The 9,784-nt window shown below is 38.9% G+C and overlaps 1 protein-coding gene across 1 annotated transcript; it reads right to left on the reverse strand.

Moving 5' to 3' along the window:
* Nucleotides 1-2,718: 2,718 nt before the first annotated feature.
* On the reverse strand, nucleotides 2,719-7,770 carry CSLD4 (cellulose synthase like D4). Its single transcript, XM_088967356.1, has 8 exons — nucleotides 7,666-7,770; nucleotides 7,420-7,489; nucleotides 6,679-7,281; nucleotides 6,144-6,548; nucleotides 5,190-5,994; nucleotides 4,485-4,889; nucleotides 4,052-4,389; nucleotides 2,719-3,949 (listed from the first exon to the last, which is right to left on the reverse strand). Exons 3-8 carry the CDS (start codon nucleotides 7,134-7,136, stop codon nucleotides 2,983-2,985), a joined length of 3,378 nt encoding a protein of 1,125 aa, XP_088823482.1. The 5' UTR covers nucleotides 7,137-7,281; nucleotides 7,420-7,489; nucleotides 7,666-7,770; the 3' UTR covers nucleotides 2,719-2,982.
* Between the last annotated feature and the right edge of the window lie 2,014 nt (nucleotides 7,771-9,784).

Below are 9,784 nucleotides of genomic sequence, written 5' to 3' on the forward strand. Positions count from 1 at the left end.
GTCGTTCTTTAGTTGTTGAGAGGGGTATTTTTGTCGTTATAAAGTCATTATCAATTTACTTAAATGCCCCCTAAACTAGCTATTATATAGCTATTGGGGGGCATTGTTGTCATTTTTCCCCCAAAAAGCTGAAACCAGCTATTGGGAGCACCAACAGCTAGTTTCTCGGGTGGGTGATGCACGGCCCTCTTCGGGCCCATGGGCCGTGCCAGCATGCGGGCTGTGGGCAGTGCGATCCATACAATCATGCCATGGTGTGCCGGCCCATGGGCCAACTGATGGGCCGTTATGCACGTAACTGTGGTGAGAGTGATACATTGACAAAGATGAGTTGAATGTTCTTATCAAAGTGGAAGCAGATCGTAGCATGAGTACTCCTTTGGCCTTAGTAGACTCGAAGAAGGATACATGCTCAGTCGAGATGATCAGAAGTGAGGAGAGGGAGCCAATTCGGATTGCTGGTGAGGAGCACACCAAAGAGGTATTGGAGAGTCTTAGAGGTTGAGTGACGCAGTCATGGGCCTTCTGTGACATTGCTCCAGCTATGTGTCCTTGGGCAAGGCTGATGACATTTGGTGGTTGTCTGGCTAGCCAAAAATTACGAAATCTTTCGGATTTGTTTGTGAGTTGTATTGTCCAAGCAAGTTGTAAGGTGTCGAAATGCACCAAGGGAAGGGGGAGAATAGAGTCAGGGAGATCCCACACTTTATCTACCTTGGGCCTTGGCTATGTCTTATTGTTTTCTGGTTGGGTTGGGCTTTGATTGGTCCCTTAATTGGTGTTTTTTGAATTGCTGGTCAATCGTTTTTGGGTGTTTGGGCTTTGTTTGGGTTGTTCCTATGTGGGCCTAGTATTTTTTTTTTAGCTTTAGTGCGTTGGGCTTGCGGGCCTGAAGCTTATTTTTTGCTGCTCCTTGTTGTACATTCTCCTCTTTCGTTTTTCTTTTCCAATAAAACGTCTGTGGGCCTGAAGGTTATTTGCTCTTTCTTGCTAGAATTTTTTTTAGGATTTTTTTTTTCACAATTACTGATATATATTCATCTTGCGCTACTGAATTGGAAGATTTTTGCAATTCACCTGATATTAAGGGCCCATTCTTTGTTTGGATCTTGAGAGGGAAAAGTTGATAAATGGGATTTTGTTTTTCATTCACCAAGATACCCATATCTTTTTTCAGATTTATGTTGGGTTTAGAAAAAATTATTTTCCCTGCATATTTACCAACAATTGGACAGGACAAAATTGACCTTTTAAAACTTTTTTATGACTAAAACGGTTATTATCTTATTTATCTGAAAAATAAAAGAACATGAGTTAAAACACTTACCCAGCTGGATAATTTCATTTACCTGTGGGATAAGTAATTTTCCAAAAAACGAATGGAGCCTAAGAATTTCCGAGTGCATGACTATTAAAAGCTTAATGAGGTCGGATTTCCTGCACTCGTTTGGTGTGTGTCGTGGTGCACTTCCAATGAGATTGTAACACGTCATGCTTTGTATGACTCTCTTAATGAGATTTAAATGACATATTATATTTTTATAATAATAATAATAATAATAAAACAGAAAAATTAGAAAAAAAAGCCAATTCGAGAATTAGGAGGGAACAGGGAACTCTTGCATACCAAACCTCATAGCTGTGCAAACGCCATTAACAAGGGGCAGGAATTTTATTTTAAACTGTTAAGTAGCGTTGGGAAGTCTCATCGCTCCTTTCACATCTATTAGGCAGGGATCAGAGATCATAAATAGCCTCAAATATGAGAGGACGGATCTCCATCCATTATTTTTCAAAACGATTCATGAATAACTTATTAATTTCTTTAGAAAAGTTTCGCTTCTTGATGCACCATTTCATTTCTCAACTCTTGGTTTCCTTTTCCTTTCCTTTTTCTTATTTTTTCAAACCATTTTTTCATATACGAGGTTCTTTTGTGGTTTATCTTCTGTTTTGTCATTGGTGATCGGTCTACTCTATAATGTCTTTCTTTGTTTTTAATAAATGTTTTAAACTTTTTGATCTGTTGTTGGCCGTTCTTTCCAAAATAGGTTTGAAGATTTTATTTCTATCTTATTAATTCATAAATAATCTTTTGGGTTATTTCTATCTGGACAATATTTATACAAGTATTTCATATATGTTTCTATTTAACTTGAGAGAAAACCCGCCTGAATTTGGTAACCGGGGGATTTTACATTTTAGATTGATTGAGTTTTTTTTTCCAACAATCGAGGTGTTAATCAAGGTATTTTAGGCTACCTGTATTTGTTATTTTGACTGTGTACAGTTCAGTTTTCTAATGAACTAATCAGCTTCGGACTTTCGGTAGCTTTGTTGCTATGGCTGTTCTGGTTCATTGGTTCAGAGATGACGATGGAGGGAGGAATAGAGGATGGAGAAAGAGAGTAGAAGAAGAAGAAGAAAAAAAGAAAAGGATAGGGAGAGGACGTTAGAAAGGAAAGGATTTCTTTTTTCTGTTTTTTTACTGGGAGTGCATCATGGCACACACCAAACAAGTGCAGGAAATCCGGATTCGAGCTTAATAGGCTATTGAATCCTAGCTAGAAATAGGATTACCTGAACCCTTTAGCTGTTCAGCAGGCTGTATAACCAATGATAACAATCATAATAAATCAAGCTAAGATAAACATCATTTAATTATAATTTAAAGTTTTCTAAATATATTCACTCAGAGCTAACCTTATAACCATTCAATTAATAGCAACTGTAGCTATGCCAATTTTCTTGTATATCTTAAAAAATCATTAATTTGTTTATCCAACAAGGAAGAAATATATAACATAAGACAAGGAATTTACAGACGAGTATCGTAACGTACATCCATTTCTGAATTCTGAAAGCGAAATAATTTTACTATACATCATCGACTAAATTATTGAATCTGTCATTGTCTACTTATTTCTCTGAAAAATAGTTCAAACTATAGAGAGAATTCACTTCTATTTGCACTCTCAAGTTTCAAGGGAATTGAAATCCTCCACCTCCATCAGCTGGTGCTGTACCACCCACCGTCTGTGGCGTTAAGGCCATCCAAAGCAACGACAATGTGATTGCGATCAGACCTGACCAAACAAAAACAATTGTTGGCGTCTTCCTCCTCCTTCCCATCAGCCCCTTGGCAAAAGGATACAGATGAGCCAACACCCAGAAGCTAAAGAAAGCTCCACCAACAAACTTATTCCATTGCGGCGTGGTGCTGTAGACTGTCCTCGCAAATGCAGTAAACATGGCGATTATGTTCACCATGGCAATGGTGATAGGGGGTATCATCAGTGATGTCCACTTCACCAGGTACAGCTCTGCGTATATATCGTCACTGTCCTCTACAGCCTTGGACGTTAACGTGAAAGATATCTCAATTCCAGCCATCACCTTCAACAGACCTTGTATCACAGCAGCTAAATGAGCACTAGTTCCTGAAATTAGCCAAAACTGTTCATTCCTCCACCACTCCTCAAGTCCTATTCCCGACCATTTTACCTCCAGGATGGCTAGACTAATGAGGCAAATTGTTATGATAAGTAAATAGACCAGAAACGCTACGTTTAAGGTCTGGACAATGAAGTGTCCAGAAAATAGTGAGAGTGCAGGGAGGAAGCAATACATAATGAGGAACATGGAAGTGAAGGGATAGACTCCGACATTGATGTAGGACAGTCGCTGAAGGAATTTGAGACGGGATGTAGCCAAGAATGCATTGTTTCGAGAGAAGAATATCTCAACAGAACCAGTAGCCCACCGCAGCACCTGATGCAGTCGATCAGTAAGGTTGATTGGAGCTGATCCACGGAATGCATCACGCTTTGTAATGCAGTAAACTGAGCGCCAACCACGGTTGTGCATGCGGTAGCCCGTTACCACATCTTCTGTAACCGACCCATAAATCCAACCCACTCGATCTCCCCACTCCGTCTTGTCCTCGTACCTAATTTTTGTCATCAGAAATGAAATGAACCAACTCTTGAATCCCCATTCGCTTAGTTTGATATGGTTTATTAAAATATAAGCGGTAAACTAAAGAAAATACCAGCAAGAGATCACAGAGACTGCCTCAGCAACAATGGCGGAATCAAGCGGCGGACGAGGACCCCTCAGGACACCTGGAGGTCGGCCATATTTGATAGCAGGGTGATCAGCAAGAGGCCGACCTTGGAACTCAGCAATGGGTATTGACTCAGCCAGGATTTTAGAGTTGCCAAATCGCTTTGGCAGTTGTTCCACGTCTAGGTCAGGATCAAAATCACTTGGCTTCAGTACATATGCCTCTGCGTTAGGTTTGTGTACAACCTTATCTGCCTGAGGTGGATCAAACCCATAGAGTGCAAATCGCCTAAACATGCAACCAGTTCCCACGTAAAAGGGTCCCTATAAGAAAACGAATTTTAGCTAAGTAACTGCTCTTCATTGGAATTGTTAATCACAACACATACAGTGTTGTAAGTTGCAGTTGTGTTAATCACCTGAACTCCATCTAGTGCTCGCATGTTACCATCGAAAAACACAGTGTTGTTATTAGCGTAACGATCAGAGGGGTCTATCCCTTCAAACCGTTGAGGAAATTGAATGTAGCAGATGTCTTCACCTCCTCGGTCCATCATGAAGCACATGCCTTCACGAATGGCTTGGCAGTTGTAAATGTAATGGTCACAGTCGAGGTTGAGAATGAATGGTCCATTGGATAGAACAGCAGAGGCCCGAACCAGAGCATTCATGGCGCCAGCCTTCTTATTGTGATCATAGCCAGGACGCTTCTCTCGTGAAACATATACAAACATTGGGAGACGAATGTCCACGTCTGTAAAGTCAATGATCTTATCTTCGGCACCACCTATTAAGGGTTCACTGCTGGGAGGCTTTAGCATCACCTATATATATATTGAAGTTAAATCAAGTTGGTGGAAGGACTAAAACATTAGCCTGTGTTTGGTTTGATAGAAAAATAAGAGAAACAGAAATTTGTGAGACAGTTATTCACAAATTTTGTGAAATTCCTTGACAACTTTCCCTCCACTTTCTGTTACGATCTTATTTCCTATCAAACCAAACATAAAAATTCCTCAAGAACTTACCCTCTCTCTCTCTCTAATTAATACGTGTATCAACTTCAATATACAACATCGGTAGTTAATGCCTAAGACCTAATCAAAGATAAGAGCAAAATGTACCTGAAGAATCCCTGCATGATCACCTTTCGCATGATCACGGGCAGGGACTGCCCAAGTCCCTGGCCAATGAGTCCCATCAGCCATCCATGTAGCCTTTTGAACCTTTATGGGCTCCAAAGGATCAGCCCCGCTCTCTCTCATGTGCTTCAACATCTTCATCTCTTCCCTTGCATTAAACGCATCTGATCTTCTCCTAATCGAGTCCGGAAGGCCATTAATCCTCACTTTAAATTCATCATACTCCCTCTTAATTCTCCTCCTGTCCCTCACAAAATCAGACCTCCTCTTGTTCTTTGTAGGGTCACCTTTCAAGGAAAAATAGGTATCTGGATTCCTTGGCTCAATATCATGTTTCCGACAGAATGGAACCCACAAGTCAGCAAAGCTCGCAGCCTCGGCCATGGCCTCAAAAGTAAGCAAAGCTCCACCATCATCTGAGACATAACAGGACAACTTCTCCACGGGGTAATCAGCTGCTAGAATTGATAGAATGGTGTTGGCAGTAACAAGTGGTGGCTCTTTTTCTGGGTCAGCAGTAGACACAAACATGTCTACGCCTGGAAGATCAGACCTCCCGGCGGGATTAGATGGAGATGGCATGTCAAATTTGTCCCTTAAGAGAGAGAGGTCAGTAGACCGGTTGACTGGGAAAAGCTTGGGAACTTGATCTAGAATCCATGAGAATGCAAACCATATTTCACACACAATTGAGATTCCCCAAAGCCAAAGTGCTTCCTCATTGGGATGTGTCACACGCCAATGCAAGAACAAGCATAGAACCACAAACCGAACTGCAATTAGCAACCTGCAACCAAAGTATTCTGGCAATAATGCTTCATGTTTGATTATAAGTTACAACATATAGACAGCTCCATTTAGATGCTTAAATATGTACATTTTTATATATATGGACAAAAATTGTGGAAACTAACGAGAGTGACCAACAGTCATTACCTATAAGGGCTGATGATTGCTGCTGGAATTGGCAATTTTCGACTGAGGGGCCTCCATGGCTTATCATCAGTTTCCACCATGCCCCCTTCAAGCCCTTCCCCATCATCGTCAGAGTCTTTACTAGGCCAAATTGCATTGCCATAGCCATACGTCCCCTTTGTCTCAAAAAGCCACCTATTATGATCAAAGTCTCCTGTTTGGTTCCTCATAAGCAAAGACTTGTTTGTTGATTTTACCATAGACATTTTTGGGTCCATGTTATCTGGAGCAGGCAATGTCAAGGCTCTACTAGAAGTATCTGGTGGATCATCATCGAAATCTCCAACCCTATACGGCTCTTTGCACCCTGGACACAAACCTGTGCTCTTTTGTGCATCTAGGTAGCAGTCTCTGCAAATTTTGAACCTAGAGGAAAGCACAAGCAAACTCCTCTTACTATTTGCAGTTTTCATTTGGAAATCACCATTAAACAGATAGATAGGGTCTTATAGTCTCAAATAGGGCCTTAATTCTTAATGAAGAATTCAGCACAAACCTGCATTCGCAAGGGGTTACATCATTTCCTCTTTCATCCCTCATGACCTTGCCATCGCAGGCGGGCATGGCACAGGCCGAGCCCTTGGCTCCGGCCATTTGTGGGTGGGTTACCTCTGAATCAATCACTTTATCCATGAGGTGGGCTCGAGTAACACTATTGAATCCTCCAGTAAACAAAGAATTGGACACGTATTGCTCCTCAGCTTTAACTGCAACCGATGTGTCCATTGGCTGATTGTCTGGCGTCGGAGGAATGTGCACTGTGTAGTTCATGTAGTCACCTGAAATCTCCCCAGACATATCAAGGTCCTCTCTAGAAAGGTTGATATAGCGCCCGCTCGAGGTCCGCCTAGCAAATTTTATTGCTTGCCCATTTTGGTTTCGGGAGCTCTGAGCTCCTGGACCTGCAGGGCTCCGTATTGCCTTCTTTGATGGATTCCTACCGAGAGATTCCATATTTCTGGAGTAGTATTTTAATCAAACAGTTTCCTAGTGATGCTTATTTTCCACAAGTTTCATAATTCCGCTAAGCAATGAAGCTGACACAATCAGCAGAATCTGGAAACTTGCGGAACCGGCCCCATATAATTCCCCCCTTTCTCTGAAATAAACCAACCCTGAATAAGTAACCCCCTTAACTTTTGGACAACATCAGAAATCAAGATCGTTTACTATTATTCCTCGTAATTAAAAAACAAAAGAAGAGCTTGGAATGAATATCAATTACTATATTACGTACCTCTAGTCTCTTGGATTGTTTGAGCGAACATCAGCGAGAAACAAGCACGTTGAGCATCCTTTCTTTAACTCTGCAAAAATTCTACACAGGTTAACCAGATCGAAAACTATAAAATTTGTTTTCATGCAAGCTTATATAAAAGAAGGGAGAAATGTCTGAGAGTAATGGTGCAGCAGATGATTCAGACATTGGTGGTTAGTTGAAAAAGAAGAAGAAGAAGACGTGATCATTAATGAACGTAAGTACCTGAATGGGAAAATAGGAAGCCGGAAGGAAAATTGATTGAAAGAAAGAGAGAAAGAGACAATGCGTCAAAGAAGAAAAGGATGAGAAAAGATTGAATTTATGGTCAAAAATGTTCTCAAAGTCCTTACTTTCTTTGTAGTTTCTGGGATCGCGCGTGTTTGTAGGAGTGTTAATGGAGAAAAGACAAGTTAATGAAGATCGAATTAATGGTCCTTGGTTTAGGACCAACGATAAGTTACGTTAGTCGAAATACACAATCTCAATCATATCCTGTCTGATTCACAATCATATATATATTCACTACAATAGCAAGTGTATTTGTCTGGAATCTATATTATACACACTAGTCGAGTCCCAAACGATGCAGGCTTTGTGAACCAAATTTGAAGCTTTTAAAGCAGAAATGCACAAAAGATCTCTATGACATTCTCAATTGACCAAAGCTCAACAAATTCCAATTTAAGCATGAAGGCATTAACTACTCGAGATCCGTGTGTTGCACGGGCTTTGTTAAGCGAGTTTGGAGTCAAAAAGAGCCTGAATTGAATTGGTTGAAGGCAAATGCATGCATTATTTTGCATTAGTTAAGTTAGTGTTTGGTTGCAGTGCAATATTATTTGCACTAGTACAAATGTGTGGCAGTGCAAATGAAAAAAAATGCAAATTCTCGTTTAATTTTGTTTTGGGTTTTATTATGTCTTAATTTACTTCATTCGTATGTCAATCAAACCAAATATGCTAAATTTTGAAGCAAAAATATGTCAGAATTTACACTCGAAAAATTTGCACTGCTATAGTTTTGCATCAGTGCGAATTTGTTTGCATTGTAACCAAAGGCAACTACAGTAAAATTTTCAATAATTTTTAAATTAATTATTTTGAAATTTAGTGAATAATTAACGAGAGGTTGTGCACTTATCAATGGAAGTATTTTAGAAACTAAGTGGGAGGCCAAATAGTTTTCGCCTGAAGATCGTAGGTCTCTAGATTGACCATTCAGGCCAAACAGGTCAGACTTCGACGTACATAATTTATAATTCTATCATACATGTAATATGTGTATTATTTTTATTTTAATTTTTACTTTTTTATATTTGTAAAAAAATGTTAAAATTTGGGAGTCAACTTTTTTTTTTTTTTTAAAGTACAAGGTTTAGTGCCTTGTGATGCATAGATCTCAAAAAATTATCTAAACATCACTCCAATTGAATAAACAAATATAAAGTTATATAGCCTCTAGAATTTTCAGTATGTAACTTGTGATTTCATGACTAGGCGGGGCTAGAATATTTTATTAGGGGGCAAAAGCTAGTAAACATAGGTAGGGAGACCAAAATCTAAGTGCAATTTAAATGGATGGCTTGGGGTGGGGGGCATGACTCCCCTTTGCCACCCCTAGCTCCGCCCCTAGTCATTACCAGGGTCGAACATGTCAACAATTCAACACCTAGGTCAAAAGGCAAGTTTGAGGAAAATCTGATCGAGAATTACGACTAGGTGCCAAAATGAGTGATTTGACTATTTGGGTTAACTGCGGGTTGAAAACAATACTTAATGGTAGAAACCGGGTAGATAACAAAATAAATAGTATAATTATTTAAGTAATTTATTTAATTCTAACTGTCCTTAAGGTTACTAATAGTTATACTATTTATTTTGAAGTTTAATTAGTTGGTTTATAAATTATAATTTAATGAAATTAAAAATATTCATTAATGATAACTTAAAATCATTAATAATAATTATATCATTTAATAACATAAAATTAATCACTTATTTAGTATTAACAAAGAAATTTAAATTAGTGGAATTTATTTAATCATTAAATTAATTATTTTTATTTTTATCAATAATTACAATTAAATGGAAGCATATTTAATGAGGTTAAATTGAATTTCCTTATTAGTAATGATTTTTAAGTTTATTAGTAATCATAGTATTTACATTTAAACTGAATTAAATTTGTTATGAAATCTAACTAATGGAATCTACAACAATATTGTGTGTCTCTCCCTCTCTATCACCGATTGTCCGATTTCCGCAGCTCCGCTATTGTTTCTTCCACTATCCACTATATACTATAGCCATCGAAAACTGTCCAATTTGTTTCATGCTGATC

The sequence above is a fragment of the Nelumbo lutea genome, chromosome 2 (genome assembly GCF_056320005.1).
Source record: "Nelumbo lutea isolate HS-2025 chromosome 2, American lotus-T2T, whole genome shotgun sequence".
In the NCBI taxonomy this organism is placed as follows: domain Eukaryota; kingdom Viridiplantae; phylum Streptophyta; class Magnoliopsida; order Proteales; family Nelumbonaceae; genus Nelumbo; species Nelumbo lutea.

What these genes read in the sequence shown, in the direction of transcription:
- CSLD4 (XM_088967356.1), bottom strand. Translation starts at nt 7,136, where the DNA reads ATGGAATCTCTCGGTAGGAATCCATCAAAGAAGGCAATACGGAGCCCT. An exon ending in ATCATGCAGGGATTCTTCAG is followed by an intron (nt 4,890 to 5,189) that starts GTACATTTTGCT and finishes ATATATATATAG; the next exon opens with GTGATGCTAAAGCCTCCCAG. An exon ending in GAGCACTAGATGGAGTTCAG is followed by an intron (nt 4,390 to 4,484) that starts GTGATTAACACA and finishes GTTTTCTTATAG; the next exon opens with GGACCCTTTTACGTGGGAAC.